The 20,611-nt window shown below is 31.9% G+C and overlaps 2 protein-coding genes across 8 annotated transcripts in view; one reads left to right on the top strand and one right to left on the bottom strand.

Annotated features, from left to right (window-relative positions):
• The window catches only part of Efcab7 (EF-hand calcium binding domain 7), a 47,995-nt gene extending 28,617 nt beyond the window's left edge, over positions 1 to 19,378 (bottom strand). Inside the window, exons 1-7 of one of the 6 annotated variants that reach the window (XM_058581544.1) lie at positions 19,239 to 19,378; positions 18,605 to 18,795; positions 16,932 to 17,122; positions 12,940 to 13,151; positions 12,251 to 12,337; positions 10,946 to 11,141; positions 10,382 to 10,500 (exon numbers count right to left, since the gene is read on the bottom strand). In XM_058581544.1, the coding sequence (XP_058437527.1) occupies positions 10,382 to 10,500; positions 10,946 to 11,141; positions 12,251 to 12,337; positions 12,940 to 13,151; positions 16,932 to 17,118 (801 nt within the window). In that variant the 5' untranslated portion in view covers positions 17,119 to 17,122; positions 18,605 to 18,795; positions 19,239 to 19,378. Of the gene's footprint in view, positions 1 to 10,381; positions 10,501 to 10,945; positions 11,142 to 12,250; positions 12,338 to 12,939; positions 13,152 to 16,931; positions 17,123 to 18,604; positions 19,174 to 19,238 lie in introns of those variants that run through there. The other 5 variants (XM_046451177.2, XM_046451178.2, XM_046451180.2 and 2 more) reach the window with 5 other exon arrangements.
• Positions 19,170 to 20,611, top strand: part of Itgb3bp (integrin subunit beta 3 binding protein) — a 52,636-nt gene continuing 51,194 nt past the window's right edge. Inside the window, exon 1 of one of the 2 annotated variants that reach the window (XM_058581545.1) lies at positions 19,170 to 19,725. In XM_058581545.1, coding sequence (XP_058437528.1) covers positions 19,721 to 19,725 — 5 coding nt within the window. In that variant the 5' untranslated portion in view covers positions 19,170 to 19,720. The remainder of the gene's footprint in view (positions 19,726 to 20,611) is intronic. The other variant, XM_046451184.2, reaches the window with a different exon arrangement.

Below are 20,611 nucleotides of genomic sequence, written 5' to 3'. Positions count from 1 at the left end.
AAATGTATTGAAAGAAAAAGTGATATTGTATTTAAAGATAAAGTTTACAACAACCAAAGTAAATATTCAAATCAAGGTGACTAGAAGAACACTGAATAAAAGTTTCATAGCTACAGAATTATGCTAATAAATATAAAATATCATTTTGAAGAAAGACCTTTCTATATTGCTTCCACTACTTCGTAGTCTAGATAAATTCCTTCTCCTAGTCTGAAATAATGTGTCTATAAAGAATCTTATAACTAGAATAAAGTAAAATTTGAAAATGGCACATTGAACAGAAAGTATAGAATTTTGCTGTTGTTATTGTTTTTTTTGTGTGTGTGTAGTGCTGGGGACTGAACCCAGGGCCTTGTCATGTGAGGCAAGGACTCTACCAACTGAGCTATATTCTTGCTGGAGAGCAAGAATTCTTTATTGAAACTGAGAAACTGTACCATGTATGCAAAATGCTTTTCACTTTATAATTAGTAGGCTTGCCTAACTAATCTAAGACATATTTCTGTTCTATTCATAATGCCAAAAATAGAATGCTAATGAGGCTTTGAAGTGATTTTATAAAGAAAGATTTTAAATGATATTTGTAAAGACATATAGATATTAGGCTCAAGGCTTTAATAAAATTGATAACTATACAAAGGGCAGGCATTAGCTCTATAACAATAACATCATAAACATTTTTAATCCATTATAGAAAGATTTACGATGGCACTGAAAAAGCAAGGCCAAAAATAATTTACATTGAAATTAATTTCTTGCTCATTTTTTAAAGACTACATTATATTAACATATACTTATGCATCATTTTCCATGTCACAATTATTTTAATATTTTAATACATTTAAAATAAGAAATATAAAATAGAAAAAAATCCCTATAATTTTACATCCTACTCTGATTTCTATATAGTCCTTTCTAATAGTGACCTTATACAGAGACGTATGTTTTTACATTTTAACAAATATCATTTTATGTTTTTGTTTTTATATTCAAAATATTCTGCTACTGAAAAAAAAAGTTGGAGGAGTCACACTTTCTGATTTCAAAACTTACTACAAAACCACAGTAATCAAAATAGCGTGGTACTGGCATAAAGACAGACGTATAAACCAATAGAATACAATGGACAGTCTAGAAATAACCACTCAAATATGTGATCAAATAATTTTCAACAAGGGTGCCAAGACCATAAAATAAGGGGAAGGACAGTCTTTTCAATGAATGGGGCTGGGAAACTGAATATCCACATGAAAAAGAATGAATTTGAGCTCTTATACCAAATAGAGAAATTAACTCAAAATGGATGGAAAACCTAAAGATAAGTCTAAAACTACAAAACTTTAAGAAGAAAACAGAGGGAAAGCTGACATTCTCTTTGGCAATGATTTCTTGTGTGACACCAAAAGCACAGGCAACAAAAGAAAAATTAGGTAAACCGGACTTCATCAAAACTAAAAACTTGTGCTTCAATGGACATTATCAAAAGAGTAAAGAGGTAACTCATGTAACGGGGAAAATTATTTGAAATTACCTGAAAAGGAAATTGTATCCAGAATACATAAAGAACTAAAAATCAACAACAAAAAAATATTAATTACCCTGTTTTACCGTGAATATATGTATTGAAGTATCACACTCTACTCCACAAAAATGTACAATTATTATGTCAATTAAAAATTGTAAATGTATAAAGAAAAAAAAAAAACCCAAAGAACCAGATCTTTAAAAATGGGCAAAGGAACTGAATGAACTGTATATCTTTAAAGATATACAGACTACCAATAAGCACTTGAAAGGATGTGCAACCAACCATCACTAACCATTAGGAGAAGTCCAATCAGAACCATAATGTGATAATACTTTTACCACTCATTTGAATGGTTATAATACAAGGAGAAAGATAAAAAGAATAGAAAAGAAAGAAAATAAGAAGTATTGGTAGGCATGTGGAGAAACTGGAACCCTTGTGCATGGCTCATAAGAATATAAAATGGTAAAGCCACTGTGGAAAATGGTATGTTAATTCCTCAAAAAAAAAAAATTTCAAGCTTAAGGCCAGAAAAAAACATAGAATTCCATATGATCTAGTAATTCCATTTCTGGGTATACATCTGAAAGAATTGGAAGCAGGGACTCAAAACAGATATTTATACATAAATTTTCATAGCAACCCTGGTCACAATAGCCAAGGGGTGAAATTATTCTAATGTCCATCATTAATGGATGAATACATAGTCAAAGTATGGCATATTCATACATTTACATATTTTTTAACCCCAAAATGGAATGAAATTCTGACACATGCTATACACATGGATGAAAGAGACATTAAGCTAAGTGAACTAAGCAAGACACAAAGGGACAAATATTATAGGATTCCACTTATAGGAAGTACCTAGAATAGTCAAAATCAGAAAGTAGAATGGTAGTTTCAAGGGGCTGAGAGAAAAAGAAATGGTGAATTATGTTTTAATAGGCCAAGTTTCAAATAACAAAGCCTTGGACATGAAAAGTACTAATAGTTGCACAACAGTGTGAATGTGCTTAATGCTACAGAACTGTACCTTTTTGACTTAGCTGGGTCTATGATTAAAAATTGAGTGGACATGCCATTATTTGCTTAACTATTTCTAAATTGTTGGGTGATTATGTTATTTCCAATTTCTCATCAACACAGATAATGCTAAAATAGTATGTTTCTCTTCTGATGAATTATTTCCCTGAGAACTTTTAGGAAAAAAAGCATCTATAATTTAAGTGTTTTGACATGTATTCCCACATTGCTTTGTAAAACAATGATGCTAATTTTACAAGACCACCAGTGACATACACTATAATAATTTTTACCATTACTTGATCCATACTGTGTTACGAAAAAAAATTGGGGGATGATGAGAGATGATTTCTTAAGCAAGGTATGGATACATAAAACATTCATTCTATATATTTTAAATGCTACAAGTATTTTCTAACCAAAAATGATATTGTAATACTTTTATATTAATTTGAATTTCTCTGCTTACTTCTTGTAATACTGAACATTTCCCCTATGTTTATTGTATTTGTTTCCTTTCATGAGAACTGTTTATTCATCTCCTATTCTCAGAGATGTACTGCAGACTGGGCATTTTTCTTACTTATTTTAATAAATTCTTTTGACTATTTTAGATATCAACCACCCTTTCCATATATTTTCTCTATTTCCTTTTATTTTATTTTTGCTTAATTATCAACAATGTTAAGTTTTTCACATGTATTTTTATCTTTAAAGATTTCTTCTTAAACTTAAGATCTTAAGATTTGATCATTACTGTTGAACTATGAACATTACTAAAACTAACTGGTGAACATTACTAAAACTAACTGATGAGTTATGTTTTAATAGGCCAAGTTTCATTAGTCATTAATCACATGCACTATCACAACTTTGGGGCATAAAACGTGTATTTTTAACTCTGAGAAATTAAGATGTAACAAATTATTTGAATTAATCTTTAGTGCCAATGACACAAATATGTCATTATATATGATATTTCAAATATATTCCTATGAGGTAATGTGGATTAGATATGAATTAAGAGTCTTTTTTTTTCTATACTGGGCATTAAACCCAGGGTTTCACATATGCTAGTCAAGCATTCTGCCACTGAGCTAATTAGTCATTTTAATAAACAGAGAAATTGAGGTAAACAAAGGTTATACAAGCTCAAAGTTTAAGGCGGAGTTTACTGAAATAGCAGTTCTAGAGTTCAAGACTTTGGATCAATGCTTTTACCATTCAATCATGTTTCTAAAAGAATATACTATCAGGGTACCAAATACAAAACTTTTTATTATCTTTAAAACAGTGAGGTTCACACTTGAGCTTGAGCTAAAAGTTCGATTACTAATAAGTAAGAATATGCACAGATTATTATTTAGCTTCCCTGTCAATCTCTGTTTTTAATTTTTTCTTTCTAGTTGTACCCAACAATAGACTATTTTGATATATTTGTACAAACATGGAATATATTTTATTCTAATTAGGATTCCAGTCTTGTGGATGTACATGATGTTGAGATTCATTGTGGTATATTCATGTATGTACATAGGAAAGTTATGTCAGATTTATTCTTTCTATTAACATAATCAGTACAACTTTGGAAAATGATGACTGCTTAAAGGCAAGAAAGAAAAGATATCCTTATATGGGTATTTTAGACAAATTATTCTTTGAGACAATTTGAACTGATTCTGGTATTAAATGTTTTCCTTTCAATCAATTTTGTTTACACCATTATCAGATGGAATTTCATTTTATAAATATATATTTTATATTTATCTATCTGGAATGGTAAGGGATAATAATTTATGATTACAAATACAGGTTGATGAGTATCCCTTATCTAAAGCTTCGACACTAAAAGTGTTTTAGATTTCAGATTTTTTCAGATTCTGGACTATCTGTATATACATAAGGAATGGGATCCAAGTCTAAACATGAAATTCATTTTGTTTAACATGTTATTCATTTATTTATTTATTTATGTATGTACTGGGGATTGACCCCAGGGGAACTCTGCCATTGTTCTACATCCTCAGCCACCACCCCCCTTTTTTTGAGACAGTCTCACCACATTGCCAAGGGCTGGCCTTAAGCTTGAAATCTTCCTGATTAAGCCTCCTAAATTGCTAGGATGACAGGTGTGCACGACCACATCCAAAACACATATATTTTATATACATAGCCTGAATATAATTTTATATAAAATTTTTAGGGTGTCTGCATTTTAACTGTACCCCTCACATGAGATCAGATGTGGAATCTTCTACTTGTGCTTATTATGTTGGCACCCAAAAAGTTTCAGATTTTGCAGCATTTGGGATTTTCAGAATAGGGATGCTCAACCTGTATTAAAGTTAGAGAAAATCTCAAAAGCAAGCCAGTTGCATACTTCCTTTTTGACTGATAAAAAAAAGTCTGAAAAATAAAATGGTAGGTAAATGCCAGTTCTCACTGATAGCACAACCAAAGGTGTAAAGTAGGTCTTATTTTCTCTCTAGTCTACCAGTTATATTCTAAGTTTTACTTCACATTTAAATATCTGCCATGATTTTCTAAAGACAGTTTTTAATAGAAACTTCTTGTTTATGATGTTATTATAAGAAAGTGTAATGCAGCTTATTATTCAAATTACCCATGCATTTAAGTATCAAGATAAACTTATTTAGTTTTCTTAATAAAAAAAAATTCCATAATTTTAGTAGCTGCAACATTTCCTATACTTGCACTGTAATTATGGTATAGTAGTGCCGCAGTCTGGCTGGGCACAAATCACCAGCCACTGAAGCAGGAACAAACTTTATTTTAAAACTGCAGGAAAACACTTCACACAGCTCCCGGGGAATCCTCCCGAACGCCAGGAGGCTTGTCCAGGAACCCCCAGCCGGAAATATCTCTCCCGGAAAGCCCTCCTCCTGCACTTCCCCAACCAATGGGAACTCTTGGGGAATCCCCGGAAATCCCCACGGAGAACTCCAAAATAGTGCGAGAACTCAAAAGTTGAGGCAGAGGCGGATAGTAATGCCTTGCCTGTCAATCAATACTGTTGGCAAAATGCCAGGGGCCATACAGACTCGGCCATGGCTCTCAGCATAGTAGCTCCTAATTGTTTAAATGAAATTAATGCATGTATTGGTATATTTGTCTATAGTGAGTAGTAAATATAATTTGTACCATTGAGGATACTCAGAAGGATTTTTCCATAGCTGATGGTACTTTAGGGGCAGTACACAGATTGACAGAAGATGACTTTATAAAAATCTAGCTGGGAAGAAGTTAAATATTAGAGATCTCCCTATGTTCCAATTTCATAAAATAATGCAAAAGTAGAAGGGAATTTGTAAATTTCTATGGAAAGACTGCCTAACTATATATTACAATATTATCTATAGGTTAATAAGGATGAAAATGGTAGAAGAGCAGCTATTATAGGAATAAGACAAATGCCACATGATTGACACCAACTCAACTTCAGTATAAAAATTAGACTGTTCTGGGTAGTAAATAACATTACTTGGAGAATTTATAGCTCCACTGTTCAAAAGGAAACATTTGATTTCTTAAGATCTTTCAGAGTTAATAAACATACAATGCTCTTTCTTTTTTTATTTTTGTTTAGTTGTAGGTGGACACAATACTTTTATTTTATTTATTTTTATATGGTGTTGAGGATTGAACACAACTCCTCATACGTGCTAGGCAAGCGCTCTACCACTGAGCCACAACCCCAGCCCTATACTATGCTCTTTCAACTTAAAATTTCCTTGAAAATACATAGACTTTCAATCACTCAATACTTTTTCGCTGACAAAAATTTTACAAATTAAAACAAAAAAGTACTAATTAATTGGTGGCTCATTCAAATAAATGAATTTGAAGGGATTATAGATTAAGTTGACAAGTTTGAGTATTATGGGAAAAATGTAAAAAAAATTTAGAATAATAGGGTATGAAATTTCATGTATACTTTTTGACAAAATAAAGTAGAAATAAAACAATAGCTTGTAATTCTTATATAGGGCATGAGGTGGTGCTATATTCTACCAATTCAAGTAATTTATATAAATGTAAACAACTTTATTTATTTTTCATTCATAACATATAAGGGAATGCTGAAAAGCACAAATTACACATTTTAAAGTGGAAAACAGCTATCAAAACAAATATACCAGTAAAATTACATTTTTAAAAAATTACTGTAGTGAACTTCATTGTTCTGATATGACTAATGTATTGTTATCAAAATTTTAGGTGAGAAGAATTAGTAAGCAGTAGATCTGCCCCTGATTTTGTCAGAGAAGAAACTTATATCTTCATCACTGTTGTTTTTATAAAGATATCCTATGCTTTTAGTAATGTTAAAACAAGTAGGTAAAAAGAGTAAATTTTTTGTTAGTATTTAAGAATACTTAAAACGTTAAATAAATTTATAAAGAGAAAAATTGATGTGAATTCTCCCAATTCAAAGGTTAAACTGATAAACATTTTGAAAAAGAAACCACTATAACAAAACTATTTGGTACAATTTCATAAATTTTATGAAAACAATTAATAGACTGACCTATTTTTAGTTTGAAAAGATTATATTTGTATTGTTATGTAAAGAGACTTGTTATAAAATATATGTGGTATACAACACAGGAATATGGTAAGCACACATAACACGATATATATTAGTATATATGCTATATAATATATATACAGACATTTATAACATATAGGCTGTATAATATATGTGCTGTATGTGTATATAAATGTACAATACACAAATGTGTCAAACATGTATTTAGGCATATTCTAGTTAAAAGTCTGAATATAGGAAGCACTGCATCTCAGGAGTTTACAACTCATAGTTTAGGGTCTACTCTAATTTTAGTCATGACTGCCTTAGCAAGGAAGTTGAAGCTATTCCTCTCTCAATGGAAAACTCCTGACATTCCTTAAGCATTATAGAACCTATGAAAATGGACAGAATTTAGGATTAAAAAAAAAGAATAGTAATTCAATACCTAAATATGGCCAATAGAAAGTAATACACATATATCATGGTAAAGTTCTTATTTTCCTCCAATAAATCAAGTCCTTCATTAATTGTATGAATTTATGTTTTAAAATGTGGCTACTGAGCATGGTGCATACCTGTAGTCCCAGCTACACAGGAGGCTAAGGCAGGACTATTGTTTAAGCCCAGCAGTTCAAGACCAGCCTGGGTAAAATAGCAAGACTCCTGACTCAAAAAAAAAAAAAAAGGAAAAAAAAAAAATCTGGTTTATGCTTACCCCATTACACCATTACAACAATTATTATAACAATTTTCAATTTCTGAAGTCTATCCCATTCTATATCCAATTCCATACTTTTCTGTTCAAGATGAAATTAAAGTACCCAAACTTGTTTAAAGTAGATTTAAGGTATTTGAAGAAAATTAATCATCCTTTTAGAAATGTGTTCTGTATTTTTATAACCAAGTACTTGTCAAGAGTGTTGTAAAAACTCAGAAATGTATAAAATTAAACAAAATACTCCAGTGTAAAATGATCACAAAGAACAGAATGCTGCTGAATAACAAACAACAACAACAACAAAAAAAAAACAACAAAGATTTTTAAAGCTCGTGTAAGGAATGCCAGTTAGTATCAGGCATGGTAGCATGCACCTGTAATCCCAGTGGCTTGGGCAGCTGAGGTAGGGGGATCGCAACTTCAAAGCCAACCTCAGCTACTTATTAAGACCCTGAGTAACCTGGCAAGATCCTGTTTCAAAATAAAAAATAAAAATGGCTGAGTGTGTCACTCAGTGGTAAGTGTCCTGGGTTCAATCCCTGGTGCCAAAAAAGAAAAGAAAAAGAAAGAGAGAAAAAAGAAATGCCAGATAAGTATATAACAGGGAAATACTGAGATCAGAAACAGGATATAAAAAGGTAAGAAATACAGGACTAACAATTCTCCAAATGACATTAAATTTATAAGAAACTCACAGAATTAAAAAGTTGACAGTATGCTAATTTCTTTTAATCATTAAATCCTCTTAGTACCTTTCACCTAATTCCCAATTATCATCAGCATCATTCCCTATTTTCGGTGCCTTAGATGCAAAACTTAAGCGGACTCTTATTATACAAAAGCTATGGCCTATAGACTAATTTCAACATTACCTATTAGATCTGCCTCTTCCTTGCTAGGCCATGCTATCATAATTTTATATCTGGATAACTCTAGAGAGTCTCTCTAATTTGAGGTCTCTGTGTACAATAATAGAAAAACTTTTCTTAAATTATACTTCCATCATGTCATCCCATCAAGACTTATAGCCATTCCTTAGTTCTGTAATATTAACAAAGCTATTTTTTATTAAAGTGAATACTTTCTGTACCTGGTACTTAGCTAAATGCTTTAGATATGTTAGATGACTTAAATCTTTCCAAAACACACTAAATATTGATATTCCCAATTTATAGATAAGGAAACTGGACTCAGAAGGGCTGAGGATAGACTTATCCAAGTTTGCCAAATTATTAAGGAAAAAAGCTAGGATTCAAGTTTAGGTCTGTCTCTTTACAAAAGTCTTCATCAATACCTAAAATAATGCAAGGCACAGAGTAGTCAATCAAAAATATTTGTTAAATTAATGAATGAATAAGTGAAATACTATGCTATATTACCTTGATATATAATATTAATAATCAAATTTAAAATTTCTATTTTTTAAGTTCAAGGTCCATATTTTACACTAAGCAAAATAGCCGGCAAGCATTACTTGTTTAGTGATTATTTGTTTGGGTGCACTAAATTAAAATTGTATTGTTATGGGCTCAACTAATGGCACTGAGAAAAAGTCTATTATGATTTAATATAGCAAATGCTAATGTTTATATATATCTTTGTGCTGGATAAAATTCCACTTATTTACAAAATATTTTGAAAGAGATAAGTCATAGTTACTTAACTAAGTTAATTTAATTAGCACTTAAATTTGCAAAACACAGAAAGGTTCCATTGGTGGAAAATAATATTGTTGGGACACTAAATATTGTGTGAACATGTTGGACATGCACACCAAATTGCTTAGGGTTTATAGATTCCTAAACAGTCTGAACAAATTCCTTGGAGATAATGTTTTAAAATTTTAATATAGAACAAATGTCACTGTCTAGCAATTTAAAGATATAAGGGACTTCAGAGTTCAATAACAAATACAGAGTTGTTATTTGAAACAAAAATGTAGCTCTTGAGAACAATCAGTTCAGTTTTCTAACAGCAGTTATAGTATGTGGCCATAACCATTTTTCCCCCTTTTACAGAGGTCTCTAGGTGCACATTTTTAATGTATCCTAGCAGTTTCCAGTTAATGTTTTATATTTCTGTAGCTATTATTTTCTGTTGAAAGAAAACTAGTAAAGGTTGAGTCTAGAAAGGGAAAACAAAGGAAGAAGATCAATATTAACACTCAACAAATATTGACTTAGCAAAGTGACTTTCTTGTCTTTCTCTCATAGGAATTGATATTGAATGAATGATTTATTTCTAAGAAATACTTATGGACAGTATTTGTTAAACAACAACAAAAATTTGCTTGCCAAAGTATATAATTACATAATCTACTCATCAAGTTAAAAAATTCAAGAGTCATCATTTTCAAACTAAAACCCTTTAAGTAATATTCCTTATTTATATTTTAATACATTACAAGTAGCTTACAGGTAGAAATGCTGCATTCTACAGGAAAAACTTCAAAGAATTATTTCACAAACTACTGGGTCTCTATACACACTGATAGTTACTAATAAATTTAATGTCAACTGTTGTCATTAAAAGTTCATGTTAATTTCAGATACTATACCTTTAAGTTTGGCTCTGTTAACTTTGAGTTTCGATTACTATTAGCACTCATGGTAATTGTGAAGGAAACAGATGTTTTGAACTTTCTAGTTGTTGACAGCAAAGGACTCCTTGTATCACCTGTAACAAGTAATATTATTTGGTCTAATATTATGAAAAGTTGTAAGTAGGAGTTTGTTTATAAACACAGTGTAGTACACAACGTCTATTGTATAATTTTACTCTTTGTTCTTCCTATTGAAATAAAGTCAAAAATTTTATATTTATCAGACTTTAATGGCTCCTAATTTATGGGCTACTAATAAGATTTTTCACTTCAATATGTCACCTTTTAGTCTGAAATTTTAATTTTAATAAAATATAATGAGCATAGCCAAGTCAAGTTCCACAATAAAATTTTACTTCAGTAGATTTTTACAGCTAAGAGTCTAGAAATGGTAGCTAACAAAAGTTGGATTCTCATTTGTTTTATCATTGATAAGCTGAGATGAAAGGAAATTTTTATTTTATTTGAGTTATGACCCTTCATTGCTGATCAAGAAATTCTTTTTGTAAAAGTACAAACCTTTATTTGAGAATGTTTCCTGGTCATTTTTTCTTATGATTCTAGGTGACTGTTTTGTTACTGCTGATGGGTCCCTTTCAGGGGGCCCTTCAACATGGCTTCCAAACTGTTGACGCCTCAGTTTACTATCAACTTCCAGTTTTTCTAGTGTAGTCTTGAGACATTGTTCATTGGTTGTCATATATAATTTACAAAACTAAAGAAAATAAAAAAGTAGTCCAGTGGGTAAAACATTCAATCATACATCTGGGAGAAGAAGAAGGCAAATGCACATTAGTAGGCAAGGAATAGACTGATAGATGGAATATATTTCTTATTGAACTTGGGAACTCATTTTATTTTCTTGAATCAGATTGACCAGCCTCAAGTGACCTAGTGAAATGCAGCCATGATTCAATGAGGAGGTCATACTCTGAGTGGAAATAAAATGTTACACAAGGAGAAATGATTTATTTTTTTTTACAAGATGTATAGACTTGCATTTGTTCTAAATAATTTTTATGATTCGTCATTGCAGAAAAGGTACATTTCTGAGGAGAATCTCTATGTTTATGTGCCTGTATGTGCACACACATATATTTTAACTTGGTTATACAAGTTGAGCAGCCCTTATCTGAAAATGTTTGAACCAAAACTGTTTTGGATGTTTTCAGAGTTTGGAATATTCGCACATATAAGGTGAGAAATCTTGGAGATGAAACTCAAATCTAAATACGAAATTCACTTGTTTCATATACACCTTATAAACACACCCTGATAGTAGTTGTATAAGGCATTTTTACTGTGCTTAAATTTTGACTGCTACACTGCACATGAGGTCAGGTGTGGAATTTTCTACTTGTGGCATCATTTTGACACTCAAAAAAGCTTCAGATTTTAGACCATTTGGATTTTGGATTTTTGGATTAGGAATGCATAATCTATACTATTTTTAATGTAATCATCATATCACAATTGTACAACTGAAGAGAATGACTTTGAGTACAATGAACACAACATACAACTGAGTCATTGCCAATATTAAAAAGATGTATCCCTTTAAAAAATACTTTTGTGGGGGCTAAAGGTGGCAAGTGGTAGACTGTTAAAAAAAAAAAAACTACCCCCAAAAAACAGAAAAGAAACCGTTTTTGATGTTAATTACCTTGATTTAATCATTTAACAATGTATACTCGTATCAAAACATTACCTGTATTCTATGAATATATATAATTTTGTCAACAATACCTTAATAAAGCCTGGGCAAAAAATAAAAATAATTTCCCTACTCAGAATGCAAATTTACATCAATATGAGCTTTTGTACCTTAATATAGTCAAATTTTCCATCAGCATTTACATCAGCCAAATTTATTATGGCATTTACTTCCTCTCGAGTCATCTTCTCACCTCTCTGAAATAAAACAAGATTTATTTTAAAACAACATGATTACCACTTTATTATTCATGGGGATTGTGGAAATACATTTTAATCTCTTCTATAAGTAAGTTTGAATATATGGCCTCATTATAAATCCGAATGAGTATCATGTCAAGCAATGATAAGATTGTAATATATAATAAAACAGCAATTTTTTATTATATTTTATGAAAATATGCTAAATTTTAATTTACTAAATATTAACAATTACATATCATTGTATCAGTTGTAACTATTATTGAATATAGAGTAACGGTCTCTTCTGACAATGTACCAAAACACAGAACAGATTTCTTATCCCATTTATACTTTGTTTTACTTATCCCATATGAACCCATCTCTGATTTTTTTAAGACCATTGGGCAGGAGAATAAGAAGACTGCAACACAGGCTCAATTTTATACTTATTTACAAAGAACCTTTTATCCAAATGACCTCTAATTATATAAATAAACATGTGATTCATTTAACCTGAAAATGAAATAATTATTTTTAATTGGAACTTTGATAGCCAAAGCTAGATTTCCAGTTGTTTTGCAAATATGAACATTACAAAACAGTTTCATAGATCTTACCTTTGTTAGAAATTTATAAAGGTCAGTATGTAAAATACAGCCATCATCATTTACATCTAAATGCTTAAATGATTTTAGCAGTTCTGCTTTTGAAGTAGGTTTTTCCTTCTTTAAAATTATACAAAAATCATCAAAATTCAGTTTGGCAGTTTGAGGAGTCCAATACTTATTAATGGTCTTTTGGGATGGATTTCTTCCTGCATACTGAAGAGCTGTCCAGTAAAAAAGTATTATTTGTTATAGTGACACTTGGAATTGGTATTTAAGTGTAATTTTTCTTCCAGTCATTAAACAAAGTTCATATATACCAATATATTATCTTTGGTGTTGACAATCTAGTTGTTATTGTATGTCTGACTTTTGAAAACAAACACATATATTCCACCAGCTAAAGAGTTTTGATTTATTAATGCCACCAAAATTAAATGAATTTTCACTGTTCTAACAATTTGGTTCTCAACATACAAGTTTTGAATAACCAATAACACCTGATTAATTCAAGAACTTTTAGAGGGAAAAAAATGATTAAAAACATCACCCACTTAACTGTTTTGAGAACATAAGGATAATGACAAAAAGCTTGAATTATTACTTTTTCTGCCTTAACAAATACTTTAAGGAAGTAAAGAAGAGCCATCATCATTTACATCTAACTGCTTAAATTATTTTTGCAGTTCTGCTTTTGAAGTTCTTCCTTCTTTAAAATTATATAAAATTATGAAAATTCACTTTCAATCATTCATTTTAAGATATTAATGTCAATAAGGCATGATATCTAAAATGTTCACCATTGCTAGACAGGCTTTCCAGAAAATGTTCCATGTCAACTGTATGCACAAAATAGTATATAGGTGCAGTTACAGCTCTGCTAAAAATCAAGAATGTCAATACCAGTTAAACTACATTTCATTTTAAATCATGTTCTTATGAAAGAAAAATGTGTAAAAAGATGTGTTATTTTCATGTCATATCACACTAAAATATAATGGTTTTAAATAATTATAGATATCTCTTTACAGTCGGATAGAAGTAATTACATAATTTGCAAATAAACTTCTGCATATTAAGTTATAACTGTGTAAAATTAATAAATTATGTTTCCTGAACACCACAGAAGAAATTAGCAGAATTTTAAGAATAATACTACCAACTTCTATTATAAAACCTTATATTGGATATTTCCACCTAAAATGAGAATTCACAGATTTGTGCCACATAAATCACACTAATAAAAGGTTAATCTGGGGCTGGGGTTGTGGCTCAGCGGTACAGCGCTTGCCTTGCACATGCAAGACCCTGGGTTAAATCCTCAGCTCCACATAAAAATAAATAAATAAAAGGTATTGTGTCCAACTACAACTAAAAAATAAATATTAAAAAATGATAATCTGAACGTTTTGTAATTTAATGTAATATGGACTAGTAAATATTAAACAATTTAAAGAAATACCCTAAGGAAATAGAAATTAAATCAGGTTAATAAAACCAGACATTTGTTGAGTCAGTTAAAGTGAATATTTATTGTAGACAAGCATACATAGAGTGAAATTTTTTCAGATACAAACTGTTTAGTTCCAAAGAAGTTTTATAATGTAAATAGGAAGTCTACATCTAAAGTAAAAAAATCTTATTTGTAGTCATAACTTATGGTCAATAATATTTTAGAAGACAAGGAGAAATCTTCCTATTCTCTAGATTATCCCAGTTCATTATAACTAGATAATTTAAATTTTGGCAAAAAAGGAGAAACAAGAAGATAATCTAAAGGTGACCTTCAAAGCTAACAGAAGTTATAATGGTAATAACTGCCATTTTTCATTCACCTATAATGCCTTCGTATAATTTGTAGCATTGAAATCTATGTATATTTTTTATTTCCACAGGTTTATTTTGGATCCCTGATTACCATGTTGTGCTAGAACCAAAAGATAAATATTTTCCCCACTGTATGAACAGACAATTCCATAATTCATCTATTAACAGAATCAGCAAAAGGACATTTATGTTTTAGGATTCCATCCCCAGCCAACTCCTGCCCTTTAAAAATTGGAAATACAAGTAGGATCTAAATGAAGTTGTGATTTTCAGGTCAAAAATCAACATGATAGAAAATATTTTCTGTACAGCTTTGGGAAAATTAATGTGTAACTCTTTCCCACAAGGGGCAGCTTAGTACACCTGTTGCTATCTTCAGTAACAACAATATAATATACATATATGTTATATATATATATATACATATATACACACATATATTGTTTTTTAAAATATGCTGTTAATTACAAAAGAACAATTTTCTCAAAATGATATTAATTATGCCAAAATATGTACTAAGTAGACATCCCCACATCTAAGAAACTGATACATTCTAGTTGTTACTAATTTTAATCTTGAAGTTTAGAATTAGTTGGAATTAACTGTTAACTTTGATGACAGTGAAAATATTATGTAATTGTAGCTATTTAAAGGTTGACAAGATACTGATCTTTTGCTAGGGCTTAATAAGCTTTGACATGAGTCTATAATACCTGTATTATTTATAAACTGGCAAAAAAGTTTCTAAAGCTCTGGTAGTGGTACTGCTCTATCTTACTTTGAAATGGAAATATCAGCACATATTATGTGCTAGGTGGCAGAAGGATATTACTAAAAGTAGTAAGAAAGAGACATCATTGGTTCACATTACTCCTTTTTAATAACTAGGTTATATGAAATCAATTATTACAATGTTACAAAGAATATTCCACCATAAACCCAAAAGACAATTCCACTGAGGAGACAAAAACTGCATTATCTTCCCAGATAATTTCATAAGACTGACAGTACCTTAATACATAGTCATTAATTCACAAACAAAATGCCATAGCTGTGGAAATCATTTAAACTTGTAAACTTAGCAGATTTATTATCTCAATCTCTTTTTGAAAGAAGGAAAAAAACCTCAATTATTTAAGAAATAGTGGCATATTGGACTTAAATTAATTGGATCTCTTCTTATGGCATTAACACATATTAATTAAACACTAATATTTAAAATTCAAAATGAAAATTAAATATAAAATTCAAAATGGGACATTTTGCCAATTTAAAAATTATGTAAATCAAAGTAAAATTAATTCATAACTTTAAAATTCATGTTAATCCTGGGTATTTTCATTTAAACTATTTTACAAATAATGTCTTTTATTTAAACATCAAACAAATTTTAATCTCTTCAATTCTCATTGTCCCCAAAATGGATTTCCTTAAATAGAGATCTTAGTATATAAAATTCAAGAAATATGTTAGAGTTTTGGTTTAAGGTAAATACTTCTAAAGATGGAAAAAAATAACTCAATTTCTCTACTCATAAAGTTATCAGTACTGAAGAAACAGACATGAGTAGTCAGGGTATCTAGTATTGTTTACTGTTCTGTTGAGACCAGGGACCTTTATGTCATTTGATACCCTGAACAGGATCAAATTCATCAATTTGGGGGACATTAGTAACCAAAGGAATTTTAAAATATAACAATGAAGAGAAGCACTAAGAGACAAAAACAAACAAAAAAATAAACACTAAATTATTATTCTCTTTTCAAATTCCAATTATCTCCAAATAGTTCTCTTTTAAAGTCATTTGGCCCCACTTTTATATACCTTTTATATTTTTCTCAGGATAGGTCAAAATTTACACTAATGATTTAGAAGCCAAAAGTGTTTTAATTCTACTATGATAAATTCCAAAGCAGCAAAATGAGAATAAAAAACATTTTAAAGCAAGTAGTAGTTGGTGGAATCTTTCAAGATACCAATCTAGGTTGCATAATTTTATTTTAAAGTTCTTAGTATATGTAACTTAAACAAAATGCCATAATACCTTACTGTAGTTCTATTGCTCAAGCTTCATTATGAAATTGAGATGGTTTAACAATGTAAATCTAATTCCAGTCTTTCTGACCTAGCAACATTCAACAAATAAGGCAAAACATTTTTAAGTTAAAAAATTTTACCTAGGCAAAGTTGATCTTTAGAAATAATGTTTTCTAAGCTGCTTTTGAAGATAGTTAAGTAGGCAGCTCTACAATTCATATAAAATATCTCTTCTTCAGTTAGTGGAAATTTCTTTGTTCGAGGATTCTCTGAAAGAGTGGATTTCTGACTAGTAAAAGCCGCATCACTTCCTGGACTGACGGCCATTCTACTAGAAAAGAATTTCAAAATTGTTTTAGTCAATATTAATCACCTAAAATGCAAATGTCATTACACCTTTCTAGTGTGTGGGAGGATCACAATATTAAAAGTTTTTATATGTAGAAGAAAAAGATGTTATAATATGTATGTAGACTAATTATAATGTTAATTTAAAATAAACCCTTGGCAGTTGATTTCTAATTAAACACACATATAAACACCCACCCACACAAATTGTCCCTCCAATATGTAATAACAGCCCAAAGAACAAAGGCATAAAATAACAACAAAAGATGAATCAGGACAAAGTAAAACCATACATCTATTTTCTCAATCCATCAGATGAGACTCTTAATAGGTTCACTGAGAAAATTATATTAGTTAACATACATAAAGCATGTAGAACATTGTCTGACACTTAGTAAATGCTAAATAAACTGTAGATAACATGAAACTACAGCCAGGCATGGTGGTACACAACTGTAATCCAAGCAGGTGGGGAGGCTAAGGCAGGAGGAGCACAAGTTCCAGGCGGGCCTTAGCAACTTAGTTGGGCCCTAAATAACTTGGTGAGAACCTGTTTCAAAATAAAAAATTAAAAAGGGCTAGGAATGTAGATCAGTGGTCAAGTGCCTCTGAATTCAATCCCTAATATGTAAACAACCATAACAAAAATGTGAAACTCCATAATAATGAGATTTTTTTACAGAAAGCACTTGGCACCCATCCTCCATGGCAGGATCAACCAAATCATTTCATTAACATCTCAATAATGCAGCTTCTTATTTCAAAGAACTGAATTTCAAAAAAATAACTGAATTTTTACAGTCCCATTTATAGCATTACCACAGAGCTTTACTGTGTTCCTTTACTACTAATAATATTTTGGGTTTATACAGCACCTCTGCTCATAAGAGCTTAATGAACTGTCACACATCTTACTTTACCCCTACTTTTGTCCATTTTACAGGTGAAGAAATGGAGGGACAGAGATGTCACTTCGCCAGTAAGTAGTGAAAGGCAGTAAATTTCAGAAACAATTTACTCTTTGTTAATGTGAATGAAGGCTTATTAAGAATCGCTACTATGAGGTACTAAATTGTACTGGTGGTCTAACAGCTTCCAACATTACTTTATCCAGCTTTGACTTCTAAAAATACATTTCAACGTAATAAATTGAAATTTCAAGTTCAACAATAAAATGACACAGGTAGGGTCCCCTTCAGGACTCATTGGATTCTTACTCAGGGGGCCTAAATCACTGGCACCTTCTTGAATTATATAGGTCTTTTACACTTGGGAAAGAAAGATAATAATCGCTTATCATGGATGAAGTACCCTATTTATAATACACAGACCGCCTGCCTGACACTTTCATATTACACCAGATTTAGAAGGACCCCATAGGGATGTGGCGTCACAGTCTGGTTACTGCAAATTGGTATCACTATAATTAAGCATCAGAGTTTTAAACACATATGCGAGCACGCACCTTCTCACAAATGTAAAAGAAAACTGTTCCAACAAGGAAGAATGAACGTCCTCTTTGCAGCAAGCAATTTTTAAATGAAAAAAATAAAATAAAATTTAGGATCTTCTTCAAAATACTCTTTCCAAATATGATGAGTCTCTCACTTGGAAATCCCACGGCGGAAATGTTCCAGAATTCTATTCTCCCCTTTTCTGTGAAGAGAGACTAAACTGAAGCTTAAATAAATATATAATTGCACCCCTCAGGCTTGGAAACCTCCTTTATTTAAAACTCCAGCCCGAGACCGAGGCAGGGGCCTAAAGAGTACACTGCAGCAAACGGCTCCATAAATAACCAGGCACACAACAGCAGGAAAAATAAACTGTTAACAAGCGCCTCGGGCTTCTCAAGGGCCAAGTGGAAACAGAGCCAGGCAGCCACCGTCCCTCCGCAGTGAAGCACGGTCTAGGCTAATCTCGAGTAATCTCTGTTTTCAGATTTCTCCGAGCATAAAACTGCATGTGTAAGTACATTTTAGGGACATGCGTAGACCAACTGCTAGGAGGACAGAGACGCACAAGACGCGGAAGAAGAGAAAGCCGCAGGGAGAGGGACAGAGGGAGGGAAGAGACAGAGACAGCGAGCTGTTTGCTACCTAACTCCAGCTCACAAACGAGGAAGCACAGCCCGTTTCCTCCACCGTTCCGAGACCCTCTCGCAGCAGTCCGACCGACCTCGCCTTTCTCTAATTACCATGGCAACTGCGCCTCTCTGTCACCGGAAATAAGACGCGGAGCACCTCCCTAAACGGTCCGGCTATAAATGTAGGATGAATTGCTCCAGAAAGAACAGGCATGGTTTTGCTGCTCCTCTGTTCGAGTATTTCTCTGGCCCGAGTAGTAAGAGGGTTCCGTGTTACGCGCGGCGGGACTGGATGTGGGTTTGGGGCCTAGACACCTTATGCACCCCTTTCCTCGCACCTACTCGGATTCCTCATTGCGCGGAGGGTGTTTCCGGCGGACCGCGTTAGGTGTGACACCAGGAGTGCCCGCTTGCCCGCGCTTTTCAGCTGCGGCGTTTCCTGCAGCTGGTTAGTTCATTTTGTCCAGCGGCGGTGGTGCCTCCCTGAGACTCGAAATGCCGTAGGTATCTCCTGCCCAGATATTGCTGATTTGTTTTATGAGTAGATATTAAGCGGCCCGGTAGCCTTTTTTTTCCATTTTACTATTTTAAGACTATAAACTTGTGTGTGTTGACAGTACCCTTAACTTACCTCTTCTCCAGCAGTACTCATCAGATAGTCTTTGTTTACTTCTGTTTCTCCAAGCCTTTTGACAGATTGTATAGGTTGTGGACTCTGTGTAGATAATGCCTAATTTGAAATTTAAATAGGTTAACTGATCGAGGATGGGACGGTGTAGATTAAGACACGACCGTTAAGCCTTGTGCTGCCTAGATTAAGGCAGTGAATTAATACAAACTCTCGAAAGTTTTCAGGAACTGGATCTTGGAACCTGGTTTCCACTCAAGACTCTCATTATCCCCGAAGTCAATTATAGACTCACTTTTCTTACTTATGAAAATAAATTTGTATTGGGTAATCTCCAAATTCTCATCCAACCCCATAATCTGATTTTTTTTAAATGGCCTTAGGTATTTTGCTAGATAATACTCATTTGTTCTTCCTATCCTACATCCATCCTATATTGAGATGAATTAAAACGCAGTTGACTGCCCTGCAAAACTTTTTTTTTAATCACTAAATAACTTTAAAAAAAAAAAAACAAGAATCAAATTGGGGAGTGGGAGGAGTATATAACAGTACATCCTCTGGATGCTCCTTGTCCCCCAGGCTGACTTAGGTACTGCCCCCCTGGAGGAGCATATTCCTGTATTATTTTCAGAGTTGAATGAAATGCAAAGTAAGACAGCAGGGAAAATATTACTATCAAATAGAAATTGATGGGAAAATGAAAAGATGTGCAGAAATAACAATAATCTGTATTTATGGAATCTTTAATTATGATC

The sequence above is a fragment of the Marmota monax genome, unplaced genomic scaffold (genome assembly GCF_021218885.2).
Source record: "Marmota monax isolate L192 unplaced genomic scaffold, Marmota_monax_Labrador192_F-V1.1 WCK01_AAM20220418_F8-fsc00023, whole genome shotgun sequence".
NCBI classification, from domain to species: Eukaryota; Metazoa; Chordata; class Mammalia; order Rodentia; family Sciuridae; genus Marmota; species Marmota monax.
This window is presented reverse-complemented; position numbering and strand designations above follow the sequence as displayed.